Raw genomic sequence first — 27,170 nt, forward strand, 5'->3', positions numbered from 1 at the left:
TAGGTGTCAGGGAAGGTTTCTGTAGATGTGAAAAATATGTTCATTGGAGGGCTAAGCTCTCACAGCTAGCTACACAGCAGAGCAGAAAGCATTTGCAGAAAGAGAGCCTGCTGCAAACTAGGGCTGTTGTCACTTGCTCATCTCAGCTCTTTTTCTGATGGCAGTAGAGCTCCTAAGATCTGCTTCCTTACAGAAGGAAAACTGTGTTTTGTAGCAACACCTCTTGTGCCTGCCACAGCATTTGCGACTACTGGCTGGAAGAGATTTGAAATACTGGGATGGTTTCAGTGTCGCAGAGGAAATCTTCAGAACTTCCTTTTCTCAGGGTCTTTAGATGTTTATTGTGCTTTCTATTCTGGAACAAGGGTTTTTTTCCCTCTCACGTTATGTCCTACTCTGAGCACCACAGTAGGTTAGCATGAAACAGTGGCTGTGGCCAGTGCGTAATGTTATGTGACTGCACACAAAACTCCTTTTCCCTTATCTCTTTGTCAGCTCAGGTAAACAAAATCCTCTTTAAAGTGTTTCTTGATATGCCCTCTGTGTCTTCCTAGCCTCTAATTTTGCTGTGGCCAGTGTTAAAAATATACACACTGAGTTACCTGCACATTGCTGTGAAGAACCAAAGATCTCGCAGCCTTTCCTGCAGCAGAAAAAATAAATTGCTAATATTTTTTTTTTCATTTTTCTTTTTAGCCAGGCTTGAATTTTCTTAGACCTTGAAGAAATCAGGTTATTTTTCCAGAGTTCTTTCAGTGTTTCCACACTTAGTTGAAATTTGTCAACAAAACTCTAAGTTAGTTCTGGAAAACCATAGTGTAAATTGTAAGTCTTATTTTCTTACAAAATCAAGTTCAAACAATGAAAAATCCCTGAAAAGATAGGCTTTAAAGAAATTCCCATAAGCTTACCTTTGTGCAGTATCTAAGAACCAATCTAATAGGTGGGTGTGGATTAAAACCTACATAAACCAGGAAAAGGAGATAAACAAACCACTTCCCTGTGTTTCAGGCAGGGTGGAGACGATGTTGATTCACCAGCTCTGGTTTCCCCTCATTCCACTTAGTCTGTAGAATGTCCATAGGCAGTTTTCTGCCATTGGTGACTTTTTAGCTGCATGTGTCTAAGAAGTCTGGGATAACTTTCCTGAATGAAATCCAACACTCTTGTAACTCCTAAGCATCCTTTTTCTGCACTGTCAGCATGACCAAGATACCTTTTTGCATGGTATAATCTGACAGCCCCTCCTTGTTTTGGGGCTAAGGATAAAATAAAGCTTCTGCCGCATTTCACCCTAAGGTTAGCAAGACCAGTGTCTTCCGGGTTCAGCTTTTTGGTGCTTCAAGCTTGATATTGGGTACTGGCAGCACAGTGCAACCCGTGCTGCACACGTCAGGATTAGGGTTTTATCTTTACAGATGAAGCAATCTCAGAGTGTGTGCTTCTCTCCCTGTCCTCTGCCTGTTCTCTGCCTGTCTTCTCCCTCTCCTCTCCCTGTCTTCCCCCTCTCCTCTTCTTTCCATTGCTTTATCTACCTTTATTTGATATCCTGAATTTAATTGAAGGGTGTCAATATAGCTTAAGTGGATTTGATTCTGTAACTGTATCCACTTGTATGGGTGCAAATCAGGAGCAACTTCTCTGAAGTCCCTGGGAAAATCTGGGTGATATCTTAATAAGATTCCATGCATAAAACCAGCAGATTCAGTTCGGTGCTCAGAAGGTCTTCATACTGCCTTCACGTAGAATATGAAAGTCTTAGAGGTTTTTTGTTATACTAATTACAGATGCATATGATTGCATCAGTACATGCTGTATACAACCAGTTCTCTGTGTATTTGTTCTTAGTGCAACAGCGTCAATCTTACGAGCCTGGCTCAATCAGTGCCCTGAGGATTTCAGAGAGCCGCCCAACTACCCATGTCTGCTGAAGATGCTGGATTACCTAAAGAAGAATATATCTGGCTCTGACCCAGAGAGAAGGGCACAGAACCTCTTGGAGCAGTTCCAGAACCAAGAAATGGAAAATGATGGTAAGTTACCTTTCCCTTCTCTCAGACTGTAAGGTATCACAGGGATTTAGGTGGAGTACATTTCATCAACTCGTGCTAATTGGCAATGTTGTGAGGTGCACCAGTGACTTTTCTCGTAAAAACAAACAAACAAACCAACAAACCCAAACAAAACACCACACACACAAAAAACCAAACAAACAGAAAAAAACCCAAAAACCCCTTCTCTGTCTGACTCTGCAGGTTCTGTGTGGGATGAGACTTGCACTGTGTAGGTGCCTATGCCTGTTTATTCCGGGGTATATTGGGAAATCCAGCACTTCTCTAATGTTTAGCCAGAGATTTGAGATTGCTGCAGCAGCTAAGTGGTTAATTGTCAGTGCACTTCCCATGTCATTGAGATAAAACACACAGCTGCTTTTTGGCTGGTCTTCTGATTTCAACGCACCACCCCCCCAGCATCCCCCAAGAAAAGGCCAAATCAACAAAAAGCAAAATACAGAGCTGTAACAAAATACAGCTTGAGTCACAAGCCTTGTTGTCATGAAGCTTTTCTTCCTAGTTACCATCATGTCAAAGGAAGTGTCTGTGGCTGTTTTTTCCTATTTGAGTGGCTGGTATCCAAGGACAGAGGAAAACCTTACGTTATTGGGAGTCACAGTCTACAGAAGGAAGAGTGAACTGTAGTAACACATGTATGCTGTGTGCAGCAACGAGCCTGACACATACCCTTATCCTGGCCAGAAAGCTTCCTGTTACGTAAACTGAGGAGTCATAGGAGCTCACGTAGTGCGTGAATGAGAACTAGAATCAACTCCCAGCTTTGGTAGAGGGGTGAGAGGGAATAATTCATGTCATAAAGCATAAAGGAAATGACAGGAAAAAAAAAATTTCATCCCATAAAAATCATATCTGCCAGATGTTCCAGAAATACAATGCCAATGCATACTACTGTGAAATGCCAAATTAATTCAGTCCTTAAAATGTACATAAAAAGGAGTACTACACAGAGCCCAGGCTTTTTCCGTCTTGAAAGCACATAAGTGAACAGGATTGCTAATTGTGTGCCTATTGATGTCCTTTCCTGGGTTTGGTTCCCCCATGTCAAAGAAAGCTTACAAGAGCTGTATTTGGGTTCATCTGTTGTTCCAAGCAAACAGAAGTTCCCAGCAGCCCTGCTTCTACATTTGTTTCCTCTAAAGCGTTCAAATTATGCTATGAATTTACAAATTTGGGTCCTGACCCTACAGTTTGATTTGTGCCATCAGACCTCCATTCAGTGCTGCCATCAATTCTTTCAGCTTGGGCAATACAAAGCTAGGTGAGCCAGAGACTGCAAATTCAGAAGGGGGGCATGGTTGCTGTCAGTGAAGTCAAGCGGGCTGCTGGGCTTTGAGAGGGCTAAATGGATCAGAGCTATTTGAAGATGATGAGATACTTGAGTAGAAGAGGATTCCAGCTTCTGGTAGAGCAGGGAAAAGACTGGTTACACAGTCATGAAGAATGAGAGGGAAAGGAGGAAGAGGCATGAAAAAAGAAAAGGGAAGTCTTGCATTGTACTCCAGGACCTGGTTTTAAGGGCACTGTGAGGTTTGGAATAGGGTTGTAACTCAGTGATGCAGATTTTCAGTTGAATTTCAAGAGCTGAAAGGAAAATGAGGAGTCACATAGCAAAAAAAGAGAGAAAAAAGTGTAACTCTTGTAACGGTTTACTAGAAATCCATTCAATTACACATAATGTTATGAAACAGCCACAGAAAAATAATGCTGAAACAGAGGTCTCCGTTTGTCGCATTTAGCTCTGTCAATGAATGGTGCAATTAGAATGTGCAGGTGGAAATCTGGATGCAGCCTGTAGTTACAAGTTATTACATCAAAACTGTAGCAATTTACAGTCACAATTAGGTTTTGTTGTTAGTTAAGGAAGGAAGGAAAAGCAAAGTATTTTGAAAAACAGTGATGAAGTATCACTTTATCTGCTTTTGCTGCTTTGATGTCTGTTCTGCTTAAACTGGGTATAAAGTATTGCATAAGATACTCTGAAATGCACTGTTGGTTTTGTTTACTGAAATCTCACTAGCAGAAAACTCAGTACCTTTGTCGGTAGTCTTCAACAAGTCCATTTTTTCCCCCCTCCCTTCTTATGGAGTTACTGTCACCTTATGGTAAGAGATGAGGAAGAGGATTTATTTTTAGGGATTTTCTGTTTGACTTCCTCCCCTACCATGGGAAACAAGGGCACATTTCTTTGTGTTTAATGTGGCTTTGTTCTCAACCTGTGGGAGCCAAAAAGAGACTTGGGAAAAATCTGTGAAATCCCTTCCCTTCTGCACTGGATCAAGTCCCTCAGTGAGGACAGCTCTCCTCTCCCAGCTCTTCACTGCTGCCCAGTGCAAATTTAGAAGCAGCATTCAGCAGAATGTTTGTAAGTGCTCACTGTGCTCCCTTTTTCTGGGAAAAATGCCTGGAGAGGGAAGGCGAGGGATGCTGGAATGAACTCTCTTCAATATAGTCCATGTAGCCACAAATGGCTCTAAGAAATCTGGTATCTCCTTTTATTTCCACACACAGGAGATGAAATCTGGATATAAGAGCATTCTTAGTGCAATATTTTTGGGGATATAATTGCATACTCCTCCGTTTACAGTTTTATTATTGATGTATTTTTTCGATTATAAGACATAAATATTGAAAAGTAGATTAACAAAATTCTGCAATGTTAATAAGGAATTGGGGTGGTGGTGATGATGTTTTTCTTTTGGAGGAATGTTTAACAAATGGGCAAAGCCACTTCTCTGCTAAGAGACTCTAAATACCTGAATTCTTTCTAACTGTGTTTCTTTATCTTCCAGCTTTTCTTTGCTAGTTCAATCTTAGGGTCGTCATCTTTCCCACTAAACTATGCAGCACAGTGAGGCATTTGCATCAGCCTGGACCACTTGGGTGTTCTGCTATAATATGTACAGTGATGTCTTAAACAAACACCTGCTTTAATTCACTGTTTGCTGTATAAATTTACCAAGTCATGTTTTCCATCCTGGACAGATGAGTTCCGTAACACTTCCCCCAGTAACCAGTGTGATGAAGAAGAACTGGAGATCTGCAGTCCAGAAGAATTCTCTTCTTTCCAAGAACACCTTGTGGCAGAGCAGTTGACATACATGGATGCAGTATGTAGAGCATATGTACTACTTGAAACGCTAGTGGAAATAGGGCTGGGCTTCTAAATTTTGTTTATTTATTTATTTAATTTTAAGTTTTGCATCAGTGTAAGAATAGTGTTCCAGAACAGGTCTATTGTTGGGACACAGAACACACCTCTGGCTTGGTTATCCAAACTTGCTTTCTTCATTGAGCTCTTTCTTTTAGTCCTTTGGGTTTTTGTTGTTGCTGTTTTGTTTGGTTTTGTTGTTGTTTTTGTTGTTGTTGGTTGGTTTTGGTGTTTTAGGGTTTTTTAAGTGTGAAATTACACTGTACGGCCTTTTTTGCAAAGTTTAATATTTGGCACCTGAGAAATAGCACATTTTGGCTATATTGCTGCCTGGCCTGAAGACGTATAGGTGCTCTCAACTGTAGTGCTCTGATTTGGTTTGTATCAAACTCCTTCAAATTATCATCCTGTAAAAAATTTTCCCCTTTGGTTGTGCAGCTGATATAAGGGTGTCTCTTCTTTTCCCAGGACTATTTAGCTGACAGTTAGGGCATCAAGCCTATAAAGAATATGCCAAAGTATGTATTTTAAACTAAGTGAAAACAACTATTTACTCTTTAATACCGTATTAGATTTATATCCAGTATGTACTGTAAGCACACATTTCTTCTTGTGGACAGTAGAGATCTTTGAGAATCATGCTGACTTAGGCACCTCTATTTCATTCTAGGAACTCTTCAAGAAAGTTGTGCCCCACCACTGCTTGGGATGCATCTGGTCTCAAAGGCATAAGGAAGAAAACAAGCACGTGGCACCTACCATCAGAGCTACTATCTCTCAGTTCAATGCAGTTACCAACTGTGTTGTCAGCACTATCCTGAATAGCAAGGAACTCAAAACACAGCAAAGAGCCAAGATCATGGAGAAGTGGATTCGTATTGCACATGTAAGGCATTTGTTCTAGGCTGTTTAATGTTTCTTGTGCTGGGTGCCTTGGATTGAGGCAGTTGGAAGGGGAGAAGGAGGTTGTATGCATTGGCCCCAGGCCAGTGAACATCTTGGCTCTAATTCTTTATGGTTTTGACTGACTTTCTTTGTAATAGCAGATGAAGTATTGCCCTCCTCTCCTTAGTTCCTTCCCCATCCTGGGAAGAGGGCCGTTGCTTGTATCTTGACAGTGTTGGCAGTGCTACTTGAAGGGTGTCAGATACTGTGTCTTGCACATGGGAAGTGCCATGTACTTGATAATGTAACATTTATGGTAAGATAAGTATGAATTCAACCAGTTCACTTCCCTAGGAAGAAAATACTGCTCGTATCAGTGAAAGCAATTAAGGGATGGTTGATATCATCCAAAGGTTAGACTTGCTTTCAGAAGAAAGTTTTAACAAGAATGGATTAGGACTGGCAGTGGTGCAGGCAGTGGCCAGATTCGGAATAAGCTTTGCGCTTACCCGCCTCTGGCCACTCATAGTTAGTCAATGAGCATCATGCTCCCTCCCCTGCATCTGTGAACACCACATGGGCTGAAATCAGACATGGTGGGAGATACATCAGATATATGTAGGGGGCCATGTCATAGGCCTTACAGAAGTCCAGATATGACATCAGTAGCTCTTCCCTTGTCCACTGAAGGCCACTAGATTGTTCAGGCAGGACTTGCGCTTGATGAAGCCATTTTGGCTGTCTCAAAGTGTTTCCCTGTCCTCTCTCTGCCATAGCAGAGTAGTATCTAGGAGAGGATCTTGTAGGAAATTGTGTGTTTGTTAATCTTTGCGTGAAAGGGTTTTGTGTGCCTTTTTTTACATAACTCTGGTTTGCTTAGATTTTGTCTTTAATATCTTACTGTAACCTTTTTAACTCCCCTCAGAGCGCTGGGAAGCTGGCAGTACGCTCAATCGCTCTTTTTGAAGAGAACATTTAAAGCACTTTCATATGAATACGTATTGACTTTTATTTTAAGAATCACATGGATTCTTTCTGAGCTATACAAAATAAGCAGTCATAAAAAGCTCAAGGCAAACAGAGGTTTTCCAACATTGACAATGCACTTCTATGCTTCCAGAGTATTATTAGTCCTGGCACCTAAGCTCTGGCAACTGCATGGTTGAGGAAACTGGTATGGGGAAATAGACTTTCACCTCTTTTGGCACTTACACCAACTTACGTTATCATCTGATGGCTGCTTTATAAGCCATGTGAATGGATTATGAAGTTTGATTCTGGTTTTCTGTGTGCAGATCTTTAAACCGCAGATGATAATAGCTAAAGCAGGCTTTATGGGCAGCCTGGGCCACAGCCTGGGCAGGTGAGTACGAAGCAGCCTTCTGCTCATCACGGGGCAGCAGGGAGGCCTGGGGGAGCCAGGAGAGGCATCACTCTCATCATATGTGCTCTGTGGATGGTGAACTTTGTTCTCCACCTCTACTGATGCAGTACTTCTCCCTTTACTTAATTCATGCACATAGTGAAATACGCCAGTCTTAGCCAAGCACATGAAAATGCATGTGCATGCTCTACAAAATAACTGTGTATATAGAACAGCTGGTTATATATAACATCTATACTTAGCTGCCCACTTCTGAAGCAACTTGCTTGCTTTTTGCATGCAAATTAGTATTTTGAATAGTTAGAAGCCTGAATTAGAAAATAAGCCACTCATTAGTGTGCAGTTACACAACTAACTGTAACTTAGCAGCATGGAGTTCCACATTTGTTCCTGTTAGTGACTTTTGGATCCAGTTTCTTGGTTTACAAGATAAACTGAGTAATTTCTCTAACTGCCAGCCCTCCAGACCTCTCCAGTCTACTCAGATATAAGCTTCCTGAGCAGAAGCAGCCGATCTCACTCACACAATATTTTCTTTAAAAATAAGTGAAATAATTAGGATCTTGTTATGCTTCATTTTTTTAAATCAAAGTTGCTTCTGCACAGGATTCTTTCTGGTATTGCTCTTGTGAAAGGCACAGCATGAAACAATTATTCAAACCGGTCTTAAAAATACTTCTTCCATACAGATGAAAGCTTGCTGAAGTTTAGTCTGCAATCAGTTAAATTACTGAGAACACAAAATCCAATATTGAATTCCTAATGTGTTTTAAATTATGGAATAGGCAGCTAAGTCGAGATGATTCCAAATTGGATCTTCCAGTCCATACTCCTCTTGTATTTGGAATAAAAGAAATGCTGAAAATTTGTGCCGGTTCGTGTTCTTTCCAGCCTGAATTTCAAGTTGGACATAAAAAAAGGAGCTCATTCTTAAATGTGTCAATCTCTGAGGAAGAACTGTTATGTTGCTTCTTTGTCACCAGTCCATGCAAGAATAGCTTTCAGACCATGTGCGTCCTACTTCATGATCTTGAACTTGGCCTTTATGTAGCCAAATTGCATACCTACCTCAGGTGCTGTCTGCCCAGTCAGTCTTCTTAAGCCACACTATAAATGTGGCCTTCTAAGTTGCAGAAATACTTTTTTCTTTTCTTTCCCTTAGGTAAATAAATGGGAGTAAATGTACATGTCTTAATTGTTCAGTCAGTCTAAATGCAACTCATGAACAGAGTTGCTGATATAGTAAGGTCTGACTTTTGTTTATGCTAAGGTTGCTTTACATTTGTTCGGTCCAATGAAGGAAACAAATCATGTCAATTTTCACTGTAAGGATCCTTTACATAATCAGCATTATCTGTGTTATAATCAACCCCATAAAAATTTGCAGAAGCAAGAATTGTAGTTTGAGTACGTTCTCATCTACATGCAACAGTCAAATTGGCAGGTGTTCTGTCTACTTAATGTGCATGCACAGTGTTTGTGAGAGCTTGTATTTGCAAGAGTTCCTTAAGTCATTGGTGCCCGTGCTCTAGTTCATGGGTCACCAACAGATTGCCAGGAAGGCACCAGTAGATTGCCTTGAAAAGTCCAAGGCCAGACTTTCTCCCTTCCCCTTGCTTCCATCTGCTTTACCAGGAATCTGCTAGGGTGTTAAGAATTAAGCTTTTCAGTATCCTTTTCCATCAAAGCTTTTGCCACAGAGAAGCTGCATAAGAGTTGTCAATGAACCAGCCTCTCAGCTAGCATTTGATCGCAACTCTGGAGAGGCTGGAAAGGTTTTTCTCTTTACTTGTGTATGTACTTGAATAACAGGCTATTCCTGTGCATGTCTTTATTTATAATTGACAGGTGGATGATTGAGGGTAATAGTCTAAATACCACATATGAAGAGGCAAAGCCTGCTTCTTCCCCTAAAGGGTAAAAGGGATTGGTAACTCTAAAGAGCTTTCTAAGAGGTGAACATTTGTGCTTTTTGGCTCTGCTTCATGGACTGGGTTCCCCTTTTATTGTTACTAGGAGAACTGAAAGCTGTAGCGCTAAAATATCACCATAAGTATATGCAAGTGAGGAAAACACTATTAAAGTACCAAGGCCTGAAAGTATTTTGTGGCTGGAGGAGGGAGTGATATTTTTGATGCCAAATATTTGCACTGCTGCCTGCTTAGATGTGAGAACGTGTAGCAAGCATGACACCAGTCAAACAGAAGAGCATAAATGTATTTGTAATGCTGAAATTTAATGCTCCCATGTTTCTAATGGCTTCTTTCACAGGAATGTAGGATCCTGAAGAATTTTTCCTCCTTAAGGGCCATCATTTCATCACTGCAGTCCAACTCCATCTATCGGCTGAAGAAGACCTGGGCATGCGTTCCAAAGTAAGCCTCTCGCTCTGCTCCTATGGCCAGTCCCAAACAGAGGCAAAAAGCTCATTGTTCTTTCTTTTCATCTTGTTCCTATTCTGCTCCTTTGTGGACATCTGTTCTGTTAGAACTTCTCACTCCTGCGAGGCTCAGACCCCTTTTTTGGGTCTGATTGCTGTGAGCTCTCTTACATATTGAGGGGACAGCTTGCTCTTGGGGATACTGGGTCTGTTCTGTCCTTTATATCTTACTGGATCTTCCACAACCTCTTCCAAAAAGCTGTGGTACCAGCTACTTGACCAGAGCATACACACTGCTCTCAGACAGTCAGCAAAAGAGCCCCATGATACTTGTCTGTTATCTTCTCTCCCATGAAGTTGGAGGAGGTCCAGGTTGCTACAGCCCTCACTAATCCTCTCCTGGTCCTGACGTGTCCTTAAATATATCCCTAAACAGCAAAATCCAAACCTGTATTAAAGACAATACTTCATACATGGGAATACCTGGCATATTTACTGCATGCCAAAGAGACACCAGAAATCTCCTTGTAGGAAAGATGGTGTCATTCAGTTTGGGAGGAATCTGGTCATTCAGTTTGGGAGGAATAGATTTCTTTTCTTTGCCTTTGATAAACAAAGGAAGATGTCACTGCCAGGCAGCAGAGTTCTGCATTTCTCCTAGAGAGGTGGATCTTTTTTTCCATTGCCCTGTGTTGCTGTTCCTGGTCAAAATATTGCCATCTTGTAAACATAATGTTGGACAGTAGAAAGGGACTTGTTCAATTAAAATGCTTCTAGCTTTATGGAGTGCATGGAATAGGGCAAAACCGAAGTATGTAGGATACCTCAGACAGCTGTTTTTCTGTCCCTTGTATCCATTTACATCCTTTCTTGCAACAACCTCATAGTCTGCAGTGTAATTAAAAACCCTGCTCAGGGTCTGCATGTATATGGTATTTCTAAGTGATGCTGTCAAATAAGATCTACTTTACTGGGAGCACTAGGAAGGTTCATAGGAGTTGTGCAGCATCTCACTGGATGCAGTTTGGTTGTGTTAATCTTTTTATATGCCCAACTGTAAATGATTTGTGAGAAAAAAACAGTGATCTGATCTATTTAGAGTGCTTACTAATGACTCAAACTTTACTTTTTTCCTGTACAGGGACATAATGCTGATGTTTGAAGAGCTGGGTGATATCTTCTCAGACCATGACAATTATCTGACAATCAGGGAACTACTGATGAAGGTGAGAATTAGCTGAGTTGCAAGGCTTGTGAGCTCAGTTAAAGCTGAGGTTAATGTTTTTTCTAACCAGCTGCCAAGGCTCGTCTCTCCCTGAGCTGCTGTGTGTGGTGCTTCAGGGGAGACAGGTCCATGAAACGTGTGCTTTTCTGTTGGGCTCAGAGGTGATTTCATTGTTCCTGAAAAAAACCTACACTAGCATTACCCTGTTGAGCTTGGATACCCACAAGCAGCAGGCTGCAGCAGCACAGATTCAGTGGGGACTTGTTCACAAGACAGCAGGTCAGGATCGCTTGGAGCCCTTCAAGTTGAATGTCACACTGCTGTAGTTTGGTAAGGCTCCTTTGGGCATGGTGAAGTCTAGCTCCAGAATAGCTCTATGTGCTGTACTGCACCTGTGACAGCACTGGAGCCACAACCAGAGTGAAGAGGTGCTGTGTGGTATAGTTTTGCTGAAGCGGGTTACAGGTTCACACTTTGGCTTTATGCTGCTCTGTCTAGAGAGATAAGCCTCTCGCTTGTGTACCTCTTAGCAGACCTGGAAAGGCTCAGCTTTGCCCTGGTGAGTGCAGTGCGGCTCCAGATGAGAATCTCAACTGGGCTGCACCACTGTGGTACTTTTGACTTCACTGGAGCACTGCCCCTCAGCTTCAGCCGAGGAATGAAAGCAAGATGTTTATCCATCTATCCTGTAGCTTTCTCGGACCCAGAAAACGGGACAGGGAATTTTGAAGGAACAGGCTTCCTGCTGTTGTGTGTGGCCAGATGGACAGCAAAGCAGGCTCTCTCTGGAAGTTTGACTTGTATGCTCTCCTGGGTGAATCCCAAGTTCAGGAGCTTGAAAGGAGGGAGGAAGAACAGCAGGGAAAGTTTATATTCTGTAGAAAACTAAGGAATGCTTGCAGCAGTATTTTCTGTTTGCATAAAAATGTTTCCAGAACCTGGCTGATCAGTTTACTTTTTGGCAGTTGTATCCAGTCAATCTGACATTTGTACCTTACCCCCTTGCCTTGGTATCTGAAACACTGTGTTTTGCTCAGGAAGGATGGGTGAGCACATTCAAACCTGTCAATCTGCTTTGTTTACCATGAATTATCCACCTCTGTCAGTAAGTTTTAAAGCAGGTGAGATATTTTGAAAGTAGTGAGAGGAGAAAAATTCCACGGAATAGCTAGAACCTCTCTCCTACTCCTTGTCTTGGACCGCTTTGTAACGACTGGAGTGTTCACGTCCACTGAATCCTTAAAGCCTTTGCTTCATTTTACTATAAATAATCTCTCTAGGGAAGCTGTGTTTGACCTTGCCTATCCATCCTCCAATTTAAATGAAGAGCAGACAAAATGCCATGAGACAGGTCGGCTGGCATGGAGAGAGAGCACTGTGTTCTCCCCAGACAACAGCTCTGCTGCAGGCTGCAGTTTTAGCTTCTGCGCCTGCCTGCCGGCTGCTGCTAGAGAATCTTGAGTTTACCTTTTAAGTATCCTGAAGATACTGAAACAACACTTCTTGTTCACTTGCTCCTGTTTTTTAGCCAAGGAAGGAAATACAGTTTGAGTGATCTGTTCAGTAACCGACTGAGAGAACTAAGCATTGTAATGAGAGTCTCTTTACAAGTGCAGACTGTTGTTTTGTGCCTCTTAAAAGACACCGATAATGATTCATGCCCTATCTAACTTACCACTGGAAAAAAATAACAGTAACTCCCAGCACCCCTTATGGATCCAAGGAAATAAAGGCTACAGGTCTATTGTGAAATACCTCATACATTCATAAGAAAGCTTATATTGCGGAGATAAAAACCTATTACTTTAATTTCCTGTGTGTTTCTGGATTAGTAAATAAGCCACAGGGGGTAGTTGCCAGATCTCTATGTCAGGGCATAAGAAAAACAACAAAGCCTTACATACGGTAGAGATGTTTACTTGTAGTACTCCTGATTAGGAAATTCAACCAAAGTTCTGGGGTCAGGAGTTTCAGGATAGAGTTCAGAAAAGCGTCTAGACACCTGAAGTATATGTAAGCTGCTCTGATTTGAGCTCTTGGGAGATTTTCAACAGCACTTAGCTTTGGCCTGAGTAGAGCCATTTTGCAAAAAATTCCCTTATAGTCATCCTGTGGGATTTTGTCCAAAATTCCCAATCAGTGTATGAGCCCCAGAAAATTAGCGCACATACACACGTTTAGCTGGACAGCAAATGTTTTTGCTGGCCTGGCTTGCCTGGTTAAATGTATTTGCAATTGTTTTACACAAACGTAGTTGCCAGCTTACCGCTTAGCTACTCCGTTAATTGCCTTTAATTCCCTTTTAACTCACAGGAAGGAACATCCAAATTTGCGAATCTGGACAGCAGTGTGAAAGAAAATCAGAAAAGGACACAGAGGCGACTGCAACTTCAAAAAGATACGGTGTGTTTGGGGTCCTTTTTGACCTGGTAACATGATTAACCCTAATTGGTGAATTATAGAAGCAGCAAAACCTAGAAAAGTATTTAACAAAGTGAATGATCTATACTTAATACTCATGAAAGTGCCTCCTGTCAAGAAAAACAATCATATCAATGCTACTGATTAGCTGATACAAAGCAAGTGAACCAAAATGTTTAGACTGAGTATGCAGTCAAATTGTTTGTCCCTGTACGTATATGCCAGAAGCCGTACTGCCTTCATGCTGTGGATCGTAGTAAGCAGGTAATACTATGTGTGCGTACATGTAACGTGCAGAGAGAGAAAAAGAGATGATCCCACACATGCATCCATTTTTCTGGATATACAAACAATTACAAAGTGGGATTTATGCTGCACCCAGCTCAAGCTGTTGGGGCCTAAGCTGACCTGTCAAGCTGTGACAGGAATGGCTTTTAGTGCAACCCAGCTGTCCTTTTACTTCAGCATCACCCGCCTGTGTACTGAAATGCTGGAGGAAATGGATATGCAAAGCATCAGCATTGCCAATGCATTCAGTGATCTGATGCTGGGAATGCTCAAAGATTGCAGGATTTGGTGGATGTATGCAGGGGCCACTTTATGTTCCCTGGTGCCAGTCTTCCCCTGCAAGAGTTAAGTGGGTATATGGACTTGCTTTTCCCGTTCACACTTGAAAATGCTTAACATCCCAGCCTGTTCTTTGGGATGGACACTGAGCCAGGAGTTTGGCCTTAGTTTCAAGTTTTGAGATTTACTAAGCGTGTCATATAAAAAAAAGTAACAAATGATTGATGAATATAAACATGAGTTCCTAAGTTTCAACTCTCTTGTTTCTATCGTACAAGAAAGAATTCCATTAACTGTTCTTGTTAACCCTTAGAGAGAAACACGATGAAAGCCATGCAGTAAAATACATAATGTAAATACTGAAATTCTTGTGATAAAGAAAATCAGCTGTGGCCAGAACAGAAAGCTTTTCACTTTTAAACAAGCTAATGAATCTTCTGCCATACTAGCTTCAAAATTGCACAGACTTTTACAGAGATTGCTTTGTAAAACATACCTGGTTTCCAGTCTGGTGAAAATGGCTTTCGTCTCAAAGTTGGCAAAGATTTAAAAGGACAGGGGGAGAGAAATCTGGGATGCTTCTGGAGGCAAAAGTGCTGAATATGATATTCTGTCTATTTGTTTGGAAAAAAATATGGATCGTGTTGGATGGTGCAGACAAGCATTTTGTTCACAAGTTTAGAAACAGCCTGAACAGCAGCCCAGAAAGTCCAAAATTTAAGTAATTAAAATGCAGTGAGTGGCTGGGGAAGACGGTCATTTCTTGGAGGAAGAAAAACGGTGACTTGATTTGTCTTGACTGTCACATGGTGTAACATCATTAAGTAAATACCCACTGGAATGAAGCGGAGAAACTGCTTACATGGGCTAGCTAGGACCATTCCTCAGCTCTTTCTGTTGTAGTAGGCAACCAAGAGACCCTCTCCCTGGTGCTCTACGCTTCTTCCACAAGCAAATTTCCCTGGTGACCCACTGTTAGAAATCAGTGTATGGTGGCAATGCTGTAATTATAAAATCACATGGCAGTATTTGTAAGAAGATCCTGGGCTCCTTAGGATTTGACTTAAATGCTAAGATTGAAGAGGTCCTCAGGACAGTGAGAAGAGTGTGCAGCAAGCTCACTGCCTTGGACTTCAGGAGAGCAAGCTTTGGCCTCTTCAGGAACCTGCTTAGTAAGGTTCCATGGGATATAGCCCTAGAGGGCAGGGGGGCCCAAGACTGTTGGTTGATATTCAAGGATCACCTGCTACAAGCTCAGGAGTGCTGCATCCCGACTAGAAGGAAGTGCAGCAGGAGGGCCAGGAGACCTCCTTGGATGGATAAGAGGCTGCTGAGGAAAATTCAAAGGAAAAAAGAGGCTTATCAAAGGTGGAAGCAAGGACAGGCGGCCTGGGAAGAATACAGGGATATTGTCCGGGAAGCTAGGGACCAGGTTAGGAAGGCTAAGGCCCAGTTAGAATTAAACTTGGCCAGGGATGTTAAGAATAACAGGAAGGGATTCTGCAGGTACGTAGCAAACAAAAAAAAGGCTAGGGACAACACAGCCCCCCTGAGGAAGCTATCAGGAGAACTGGCTGCCCTGGATTTGGAGAAGGCTGAGGTTCTGAATGACTTTGTCTCGGTCTTCACTGGCAAAGGCTCTGACTGCACCACCCAAGTCCTGGGAGGCAGACACAGGGACTGTGAGAATGAAGACCTTGGGCCCACTGTAGGAGAGTCATCAAGACCATCTTAGGAACCTGAACATGCACAAGTCCATGGGACCTGATGAAATCCATTTGCAGGCCCAGAAGGAGCTGGCAAATGAAGTTGCTAAGGCACTGGCCATTATATCTGAAAAATCATGGCAGTCAGGTGAAGTTCCCAACGACTGGAAAAAGGGAAATATAACCCCCATTATCAAGAAGGGGGAAATGGAAGACCCGAGGAATTACAGACCAGTCAGTCTCACCTCTGTGCCTGGCAAAATCTTGGAGCACATTCTCCTGGAAGGCATTCTAAGGCACATGAAAAACAACAAGGTGCTTGGTGACAGCCAGCATGGCCTCACTAAGGGGAAATCCTGCCTGACCAATTTGGTGGCCTTTTATGATGGCGCTACAGAACTGATGGACAGGGGTAGAGCAGTTGATGTCATCTACCTGGACTTGTGCAAAGCGTTTGACACTGTCCCACACGACATCCTTCTCTCTAAATTGGAGAGATATCAATTTGATGGATGGACCACCCGGTGGATAAAGAACTGGCTGGCTGGCCGCACACAAAGAGTTGTGGTCAATGGCTCAATGTCTGGCTGGAGACCGGTAACGAGTGGTGTCGCTCAGGGATCGGTGTTGGGACCGGTCTTGCTTAACATCTTTGTCGCAGACATGGACAGTGGGATTGAGTGCGCCCTCAGCAAGTTTGCTGATGACACCAAGCTGTGTGGTTTGGTTGATATGCTGGAGGGAAGGGATGCCATCCAGAGGGACCTCGACACGCTTGTGAGGTGTTCTGATGCCAACCTTATGAAGTTCAACCATGACAAGTGCAAGGTCCTACACCTGGGTCGGAGCAATCCCAGGCACAGCTACAGGTTGGGCAAAGAAGAGATTCAGAGCGGCCCTGCAGAGAAGGACTTGGGGGTGCTGGTCGATGAGAAAATGAACATGAGCTGGCAGTGTGTTCTTGCAGCCCAGAAAGCCAACCGTATCCTGGGCTGCATCAAAAGGAGCGTGACCAGCAGGTTGAAGGAAGTGATCCTGCCCCTCTACTCTGCTCTCGTGAGGTCTGTGTAGAGTTCTGGTGTCCTGAACACGAGAAGGACATGGAACTGTTGGAACAAGTGCAGAGGAGGGCCACAAGGATGATCAGGGGACTGGAGCACCTCCCATATGAAGACAGGCTGAGCAAGTTGGGTCTGTTCAGGCTGGAGAAGAGAAGGCTGCGTAGAGACCTCATAGGAGCCTTCCACTATCTGAAGGGGTCCTATAGGGATGCTGGGGAGGGACTCTTCATCAGGGATTGTAGTGATAGGACAAGGGGTAATGGGTTGAAACTTAAACAGGGGAAGTTTAGGTTGGATATAAGGAAGAAGTTCTTTACTGTAAGGGTGGTGATTCACAGGAACTGGTTGCCCAAGGAAGTTGTGAGTGCTCCATCCCTGGCAGTGTTCAAGGCCAGGCTGGACAGAGCCTTGGGTGAGATGGTTTCGTGTGAGTTGTCCCTGCCCATGGCAGGGGGGTTGGAACCAGGTGATCTTAAGGTTCTTTCCAACACTAACTGTTCTATGATTCTAGAAATTCTGGATTAGATACTGAGGAATACATGTAATGAAAGAAAACATAATTTGTAAGACCACTGTTTAAGCAGAGTACTTGTACTTCATTTTTTTATACAGGAGCATTCTAGCATTTTAATTATTACCACTTGTCAGTCAATCCAGCTTTGCTCTGATCATTTGCAGGGAGTAATGCAGGGCACGGTTCCTTACCTTGGGACCTTCCTCACTGATCTCATCATGCTTGACACAGCCCTTCCGGACTATGTTGAGGTAATTTGGCGTGATTTTTTGAATCCTCCCTGCCTTCCCACCACTGTGTGTGTCTGTTCCCCTATCTTCTACTGGGAAGGAGTATGCAGCTTTATTAGCAACAAGAATCTTGAGTGCAGGTATCTCAAATGAAAAGCTTAGCATTGTATTTTGTCTTGGTTTCCTAGGTTAGAAAGGATGAAGATGGTAGGTTTTCCATTTTTCTGTTTTATTTTCTGAAAACATTTTAGGTATAATGATTTCTGTGAATAACTGGTAAAATACACAGAATGACAAATTCAGCTCTTCAGACCGATCAGTGAAGTGCTTCAGTATTGACTCAGACTTGTCACTCTTGGCAGTTCCCTTCTGTCCATGCTTTGTGTTCAGTTGGTGAACTCACTGAGGAACACTGCTAAACTGAAAGCCCAGCCAAAAGCCAAGTTTGTTTCTTGCATTCAAAATCCTGCTAGTGTTCTTCAGACCTGATCTCAATACAGCTTCTAGGAGCACTCTTGTGCTTTTCCTTTTGGGCAGACTGCCATTTAGGCCATGAGGACAGATATCCTTTGGAGACTCAGATGAGTGTTGTGGTTTATACCAGATCTGAAAACAGCTATTTTTTGAAGGTGCTTACTCAGGGCAGGTCTGTGCTTTACATAAACTTTGCTACTTCTTCCTGTTTGTGACGAAATTCAACTGAGCATGTGCTCTTCTACTCTGATCCCTTCTCTTTCCTCCTAACAGGGTGGCCTGATAAATTTTGAGAAGAGACGAAGGGTAAGCTGAACATTCTGTGATTTTAAGTTTAGTGAGGCCTCTTCTAGAGTGAGGCCGTTTGTCTTTGCTCAGGCATATACAACAGCTGTTAATTTTATTCAAGTTCATGAGAAAAGAATCGATCCTAGAAATGCTGTGAGCCTCTGCCAAACTCTGTGTGTGGGGATGGTGCAGGAAGAGAACCTATTTTTTAGATGTGAGAAACAGGGGAAGAGGAGCTCAGGCCACTTACTTCCATGGGATTTACATCTGTGGCATAAGACTATGCGTTGAATAAGACCTGGTGGCATGAGAACTTTGCATTCCAGAAGATACAGTTTGTAAATATCTTCCTTCTGCTGCAGTTAACTATTTGTAGGTAAAAGGCTGCAGAGAATGAACTAGGTACATAGGACTGAGAAATAAATGCTGTCTTTCCTTTCAGCCTGATCCTTGTTGGTCAGATAGATAATGCTATGTAGGAGTAAAGGTACTAAGGCTGCATTTGTCTAAAGTAAGTCCCGCCAAATCTCCCTTCTGGGGTCTGAAAGGAGACTTGGATTTGGCTGTGATGGAGCCATTTCCTTCCCTTAACTGCTTCAGTTCTACAGGCCACTTCTTGGACTTGCCTTGTATGTACAGCTAAATAGCTCAGGATGCTAATAATGCAATACAGGTGCTTCTCCACGGCCATCAGTCCAGCTTCATACAAACCAGTGCCAAAGCTTCCCTCTGAACCATGATGAATACTCAGCTCCGTACCTACATCCTGATTCTATAGCCTCCTCTAACACAAGGCAGTTTTAAGGATTATTTTGGCAAAGTGTGTATGCACATTCTAGTCACCTGTATTAAGGGTGGCATTTTACGTTCCTCTGGTGCAAGTTTGAGCGCACAACGTGCAAAGTTGAGGAGGATCAGATTCTGCTTTCATCCCAGGCACCCCTAATTATTACCCTTGCTTGGTGCCTGAGAACCACTTAAGTTCAGAATATGATTCTTCTCTCAGAGCTGGTCTGGCTAGCACAGGGGTGAGAGGGTAGGTTAGGCTGAAGGTTTTATGACCTTTGCTACTCTTGTTCCTAGAGGAACAACCAGCAGTGCTGCTGTTTGGTGGGTTTGCACCAGCATTACACTTCAGTTGGTACTTAAGAAAGGACTTCACTGTTTGAAAAACTGGTTCTTGAAATTGTCACTCATCTGAAACTGAACTTCAGGTCAAACTAAATTTGTCCTGGCGCTTTTGGTCTGTATGTTTATTATATGAATGAATTTTGCTTTATCTTGTTTTCTACTTAGAATTTATTTTTGATTATGTATTTTCTTAGGAATTTGAAGTAATTGCCCAAATAAAGCTCCTACAATCAGCATGTAACAGCTATTGCATGGCACCAGACCAAAAATTCATCCAGTGGTTCAGAAGACAGCAGCATTTAACTGACAAGGAGAGGTAGGTTAAGTCCTGCTGGCGAAGCAGGCTTTTCTTACTCCGCACCCACCTGCAAATAGGTTATGTCAGCCTTTAGTTATCCTCCTAAAGGGGCTTGTATATACTGCTGCTCTGGGAGAGTGAAAATACATCTGCTTTCTGCTAAGCAGCTGTAGAAAACCAGTTGAACACTTAGCAGGGTTTAGTTTTGAAATCGGATATCAGACCTGACTTTGAAGTATGATAGTCTGTTGGGTCTAGGCTGTCTGTATGCCCAGACGTGTGCTCAGACGTTGATCCTGGGAGATGTCAAGATGCAGTCACTGAGCCTTCAGCTGGTGGATGCAGGCAGCAGGTAGCCACAGCCACGCAGAGCTCACTGAATGCTTGCCAGATAAATGTCTCCCCAGGCATTTGGGGTGGGTTTTGCAGCCCTGCTGAATTCTAAGGTCCTGCACGTGCTGCTAGGCCAATCTGAGACAATTTACTTATGCATTTTAATATCTCCATTATGTAGATGAATACCCCTCTGCTGCACTAAGAGTGTAAACGCAGATACATGCTGCACTGTACTGAATCATACTAAAAAACTATGTCAGCTTATCCATGATGAACATAATCCAAAAAATGCACTAGTTGTTAAAACTATTCTAAAGAAGTGAAATATCCCCTTCACTGTGGTAAAATGAACACACAGCTATGTTCCTCTCTGTGGAATTGCAGCCTGTGAAGTAGGAATACCTGAAGGTTTCTCAAATTTCTTGAATATTGCTACTTTGAGATCTCTGACTAATAGTCTTGCCTGTAAAAATTAACTCAGTGGCTTCTGTTCTGCAGTTACGACCTTTCACGTGAGGTTGAAGCAGCTGCTGACACCAGCACCACATCACCAAAATCTCGGAAAAGCATGGTGAAGAGGTTCAGCCTGTGAGTATAACGGAGGAAAGGGCATTTGGTATTTGATCTATTCAGGCTTATATTAACACAAGTAGTACTCATTTCACCAGCTGAAAAACCTGGCTGGGGATCCAGAGCACTGAATTGCTTCAAGAAGACACCATCAGCTAGAAATGCAAACTTCTGAAGCTCTCTCTGTCTACTGTTATAAGTAATCATGAGGATTATTAATGACAAAAGAGATTAGAAACAAGCAAGCCTTTCTAAGCTGTCAGAAAAAGGAACAATTTTAGTGCTAGTTTATAAATTCAATATCTATTGTGTAATAACTTCCCTGAATGCAGTAGCAAAACAAAGTAAAGGAGAATGAAGTCTGGCCTATTATTAGTCTAGTTTGCTATACACATGCAAAAAATTCCTTGCAGGGTTTTAATATGAAAACTGAAGTTATCAAAAAGGCATTTGATAAGGGAAACAATCTGCCTAACTACCTTTAAATTAAAGAAGGAAAAAAAAAACCATGGGAATGTGGTCCGATTTTGTCTTATACCACAGAGATTCAAACAGAAGATGGGTGGAGAATGGGGGCATACAGCTCAACAGACATGGGAAACAATAGACTAGCAAGAATTCAGGGAAAGCTGCAGGGAGTGAAAGCAAAGACCAAGGACTGACGTAAAAATATCTTCAGGGTGAGAAATTTGAACTTGATGTGAGAGGACATATGAAGGGACTCCCGTATATCAGCGGCATAATCAAGATGAGGGGGAAAACGATGAAGTTGACTGCACTACCATCTCTTAACTGTCCTTTCCTGCTTGACTCTTGTACATAGTTTCCTCAGAACAGTCAGTTGCAGTTCACTTCATATCAGTGCTACTGCAGGTTAGGGTCTGAAAGAAGAATAGATGTTTTCAATCTAGAGTTTTGAGTTCTGATACACAAAAAAAATCCAGGAAGCTGTTCAGAAAGTGTTTCAATGAGTCAGTCTGAGTTGGTGATAGGACGATGTGACCTTTGAAGATGACGGTGCCTGTCATTTGGGTCTCCCTTCGCCTGTGCGTAAACTGTGCACAGGAGGTGTTGCTGGAGAGCATAGGCTTTATTCTTTCGTTTCTGATTGTGTTTCAGTGTTGTGTTGTCATTTACCGTACTGTGTTTGTTTGCACTGTGCAGTCTTTGTCTAAAGAGTTGTTTCATCTGCACGCTGAATGTGTTTTCATGCAAATCAATACTGTAGAAAAGGCTGGTATAATTCATCCCAGGAACAGCGAGTGACACCTCTCTAAATTGTCTTAAACCATTAACTGCATGCCAACTAACATCTAATTCACCTTGTTTCTCTACTTAACATATTATACAAGTTTGTTTCCTTTGACACTCCTTTAAATTTATTTGAGCTGCATTTAGAAATGAGTCTCAGAGAGAATGAGCAAGCCTGTAATTTACACTTTCTTCAGACTCTTAGAGAAACTGGTAGCTGTGGCTCCTTTATTAAGTGAAAAATTTGCAGCAGGGATGAATTTGCCTTTTGAAACCTTTGCCTTGTGTATGGCCATGCATCACCTTTCATGCATGTCGTGGTTTAAACAAAGTCAGCCGTAAATCACGCAGTCGTTCACTCACTCCTCCCCTTCTTGCCCTCCCCCTGCTCCTGGAGGGACAGAGAGGAGAATCGAAAAGAATGCAACTCCCACGGGTTGAGATAAGAACAGTTTAGTAACTAAGGTATAACACAAAACACTACTGCTACCACGAGTAATAATAATGCTAAAGGAAATAACAAGGGAAGAGAATACAACACCTCAGCAGCAGTCAACTGATAACTCACCCAACCCCACCCGGCCGAGCACCGACCCATACCTCGTCCAACCCTGCAGTCCCAGCCCTTCCGGGTAACTCCCGGTTACATCCTGGGCATGACGTGCTGTGGTATGGAATACCTCTTTGGTCAGTTTGGGTCAGGTGTCCTGTCTCTGCTTCTTCCCGGCTTCCCCTCCTCCCTGGCAGAGCATGAGGCTCACAAAGTCCTTGGTCAGACTAAAACATGTGAGCGGTAACTAAAAACATCGGTATTATCAGTGCTGTTCCCAGGCCAAAAGTCAAAACACAGCGCTGCACCAGCTACCAAGAAGGAGAAAAACAACTGCTGCTGCTGAACCCAAGATAGTGCACTGTTTCACTCACTCATGGTGACTGAGTAGGTCTTGAGCTGCCTTGTGTACGCAGTCCTGGCCTGCTGTCAGGGTGTGACAGTAGTGCAGGACTGCATAAGGTGGAGCCAGCTGCCATGCCTCGAACTTGCCCCTCATCCCGTGTTTTGTGAACACATCGGATTTACCATCAATCATTTCCTAGCAAATGAGTCTGAAAATCTAACAGTCCAAAGAGGAGCCTTGTTTGTGACACTGGGACATTAGCTATGATTTTGGCCTTGCAGCTGGTGGGTGTGCTAGGTCAAGAAGGTATTATGTTAGTGTATAACAAGCTCTCTTGACAAACTGTCTAAACAACATAGAGGAAATGAAAACAACAGGACAATGGAGGTAGGAAACCAAAACAATACATAGGACTTTTGAACCAAGTGACAGCTTTGCTTAGCCCAGCTCTGTCATGCTTTCACTTACTGGCTTTTATGCTTTGTTTTCTATACCAGACTGTTTCTAGGCTCTGAGATGATTGCCCATAGCACACCCATCAAAGAGCAGCCCAAATCTACCCCAGGTGGGAGCTCTGGTGAAAGCACAGACTCGGCCACTGTTTCATCATGTGAGTTTAACCACTCTGAAGCTGAAGACGTCTGCATCGGTCCTGTAGACACTCCTGACACTCTTGACACTCCTCATGAGTCTCAGAAAAAGGTACAGTCTGGGCCTGTTGCCAGCAACATATATATATAAAAAAATTATAAATTCTTTCCTGTTAGGGTGGTGAGACACTGGAATGGGTTGCCCAGGGAGGTTGTGAGTGCTCCATCCCTGGCAGTGTTCAAGGCCAGGTTGGATGAGGCCTTGTGTGGGATGGTTTAGTGTGAGGTGTCCTTGCCCATGGCAGGGGGGTTGGAACTAGATGATCTTGAGGTCCTTTCCAACCCTAACTATTCTATGATTCTAAATATGTATAAACATATATAAATAGCATGTAAGAGGCTGTTGACACACAGGCAGGCCCTAGACGCTTTCCCAAGCCTGTTGGTCTTGGCTAGAGCATTGCTTTGAGTGGAATGGAGAGACTCTGGAAATAGATGTGTAAAAATGGAAGCAATGCAGTCAGGATTTTTGCACAATCCTTTCCATGTTGCTCAGATACGAGGCAGACTGAAGTTCTCCTTCCCTGAAACCTCATGTTCTTGTGCTTGGCAGTGTTCTTCGCTTGGGTAAGACCATAGAGAAGCACAAGATGAATTTTTCTTTCAGTCTCTAACTCTCCATTTTGAGAGGGATGGGGCAGGTTAGTGACAGTTCTGTCTTCTAGCCTGGAGTGAAGAGCCTGAGCATCGCACTCGCTTATGCCACATTAGCAGTAAAATGGACAAGAGGATTTATAAGTCCCCACAAACAAAACCAAATGAAACAGGAGATGGGATCAGCTGAAGAGTAGTAAGATCAACAGCCAGTCATTGTCTCCTTGAATATCTCAGGGTTGATGACTTACTCTGCTGTCAGGAGCCTGCTTTTGTGTCCATCCTCAACCAGCTGTAGCTGGAAAAGGAAGTTCGGCTTCAGCAGCAGCTGTGTGCTCACAAAGCTCAGCTGCAGTAAGGCTGTGCCTCCACTCTGGGAAAGGTGTCTTCTAGGTGTGGAAGCATGTGTGCATTGGTAATGGCCTAACCCCGGGGAAGACAGAGCAGCTGCAGTTGCCCACGTGACAGGCAGGTACGGTCAGGGTTGACTAATAACCCTGTGGGTTTGACCTCCTATGAGCTGCCCCTGCCAAAATGAACGCCTTGCCTTGACTCAGGTTAATTTCACTTGGAAAGTCAGTATCCAGCATGGAGCTGCTGCACCTCCTCCTGCACACCAGCTCACTCTTAGCACATGCAGCCAGTGTCTTACACAAAGTAACTGAACCAGGGCGCCTGGAATCCATCCCATTTTGCAGAGAAGGCAAAGCCCTGCACCCTGGCAGCTGGGACATGCAACGGCAAAATCAGTGTGAGGCTGAAGCTGTGTTTGTGCTGAGAGCAGATAGGTCGGGTGTGCGCTGTGACCATCCAGAGACAAACTATACAGACAGGAAAATGGCAGAAGGGACCTGATAGGGGGAGCCACACACACACTGCCCTTTTGAACTAAATTCTGTTAACTGTATTGTTGAAGCCCTTTTCAGGGATGTTTTCTTGAAGAGAGTTATTTTGGGTTTAACTGATGGGTATTTTAAATTACATTGTACTAAATGTTCTTAAATCAAATTAAGCAAAAATCCCAAGCACTGGCATCCATAATTTTTTTAAACTGTTTAGCTGGAACAGTTGCTAATGATGGTTTTGATAAGCAAGTTGGGAAACGGAAGATCCTCTCAGCAGTTCTTGAACAAGGCCAAGAAAGAGAATGGCCAAGCCCTGAGAAAGGTGGGAGGAAGGAAGGAAGGAAAGAATAAGAAAGGAAGGGGGCAAATTTCACTAAGGAGAGACTATTCAAGGAGAAATGGCAGACAGGGAGATGTGCGTGCATCTTCACTCCTGTAAAGGCTACAACCTGGCGCAGGAGCAGTGATGCCCGTGACTCCCTCTGTTCTTTCCCAGCCGGGGTTGCCTACAACCTGATTCTGTTTATCTGCTGCCACCTCCTGGCCTGCTCCAGAGCCACCTCTGGGAGGCAAGAGCAAGCGCTGCACGGTGGGCAGCGCACCGAATTGGAAATCAGTTTTCATGAAAATGGTGAAAAGAATCAAACGAAGTTCACTTTTTCTGAGGCAAGGAATACCACTGCCAGTCTGCTGGGCAGAGTGCAGATGACTGAGGTTTTCTATATGCCTTCTGCTTTCTCAAGTTCTTTCTCCAGAATTACTCATGCAGACAGAAAAGATTTCCGGCTTGTGACAGTGTTTTTCTTTCTTTGTGTAGCTCTCTGACTCCTCCACCTCCAGTTCCATCAGCTACTCTATGGATGCATCTCCCTTGGGGGTGGCATCTGTAATCTCAGCTCCTGCCGTGCTGTTCTCCAGTGACAAGTGCTCTAACTCTGTGACACCCATTACTTCAAAAGAACTGTCTCCTGTTTACAACCAGCAGAACAAAGATATGTGCATCATCCGAATCAGCACAGAAGACAACAATGGCAATATGTACAAGAGTATCCTGGTGAGTGGTGTGGAACAGCAAAATGCTGTTAGTGTAGATGATGTCCTCATCCAGGGCTTAAACAAATGGTGCTTTTAGTTCTTAAAGCACCTGTTCACCGAGCTGACTAATCAAACCTGCCTTGCAAGGGAAAATTACAAACATTACAATTTAAAATATGTGGAGCATAGTATGAGAATTTTGGAAATAGCATCTTTGTGGAAGTTACGGTCTGGAAATTAAAGCTTGTGCTTTATCAACAAGTTCAAACTGAAGCATTCTGATCAAGGATTGGCTTTGAGGCTCCTGCCTTTCTGCAAGTGCTAGATGCTTTAGCTCTGAATTTGTGTGAGAGTTTTGACACAAGGCACCACGTGCCAAGCTGCTCCCCAGCTTTCCCTAGGAGATGGTTTCTGGAAATAGGGGGCTGTACACAGGGAAGCTGACAAGCCCTTTAATTACTCATCTTCTCTCTGTGGCAAAGGTTGCCAGACGAGCAGCAACCAGTGTTTCCATTGTGGAAAGGTGCTTCCCTTGATGCTGGTTCCACAGAAGGACTCTAGCAGTGGTGGGCCAGTTGCATGCAGGTCTGTGTGGGACCACGGGCAACGTGACTCGCCTGTACTGTACACGATCTCTGAAGTTAATCCTGATGGACACTCAGCTGCTGAACAAATGCTTTTGGTCACCTGTGGCATGTGGGAGGGATGTAACAAACACAGAGGGATCGTTCTTAGCACTTTTTAGCTACCTTACAATTTTAATGGTCTGATGTCTCCAAATTGCGGAGGTGGTCCCCGCTAGCCTGACAGATATGGTTACTGGCAAGACCAATCTTCCTTCTGACTGCATAAGCTTCTGAAGGGAGCCCAGTGTCTGATCGGGATGCACAGTGCTTCCACAGCAGACAATAAACACAGTCAACAGGCCAAAAATCTTTGCAGGATGTCAAAGAAAGTATTTAGGACAGGAGACTGCAGATTAATTGATGGCACAGCTATTTAAGTGGACTTTTTATGGCTAGGTGAGAGCAGCATCTCATCTCTCAACGAGTTTGCTCTGTGATTAACTACTGCTTCTTCTAATAGAGTATCTGTCACCTTGAACTAAAACCACCAAATGTCAGTACCTAGTACCTTGTTACTGACCTATCATTTTTTCAGTTCTCTGAAGTGTTTCCTAAGACCAAGCAGTTTGCAGAAAGGCAG

The 27,170-nt window shown here is 43.2% G+C and overlaps 1 protein-coding gene across 1 annotated transcript in view; it reads left to right on the plus strand.

Moving 5' to 3' along the window:
• LOC136009894 (ral guanine nucleotide dissociation stimulator-like 1) overlaps positions 1-27,170 on the plus strand; it is a 67,035-nt gene that overhangs the window by 38,129 nt on the left and 1,736 nt on the right. The window contains exons 5-16 of the mRNA XM_065670339.1: positions 1,849-2,033; positions 5,058-5,182; positions 5,894-6,109; positions 9,764-9,867; positions 11,014-11,098; positions 13,411-13,500; positions 17,531-17,617; positions 18,344-18,376; positions 19,684-19,805; positions 20,622-20,711; positions 23,338-23,542; positions 25,747-25,983. Of these exons, the coding sequence (XP_065526411.1) occupies positions 1,849-2,033; positions 5,058-5,182; positions 5,894-6,109; positions 9,764-9,867; positions 11,014-11,098; positions 13,411-13,500; positions 17,531-17,617; positions 18,344-18,376; positions 19,684-19,805; positions 20,622-20,711; positions 23,338-23,542; positions 25,747-25,983 (1,579 nt within the window). The remainder of the gene's footprint in view (positions 1-1,848; positions 2,034-5,057; positions 5,183-5,893; positions 6,110-9,763; positions 9,868-11,013; positions 11,099-13,410; positions 13,501-17,530; positions 17,618-18,343; positions 18,377-19,683; positions 19,806-20,621; positions 20,712-23,337; positions 23,543-25,746; positions 25,984-27,170) is intronic.

This window comes from Lathamus discolor, chromosome 3 (assembly GCF_037157495.1).
Source record: "Lathamus discolor isolate bLatDis1 chromosome 3, bLatDis1.hap1, whole genome shotgun sequence".
Classification (NCBI taxonomy): Eukaryota; Metazoa; Chordata; class Aves; order Psittaciformes; family Psittacidae; genus Lathamus; species Lathamus discolor.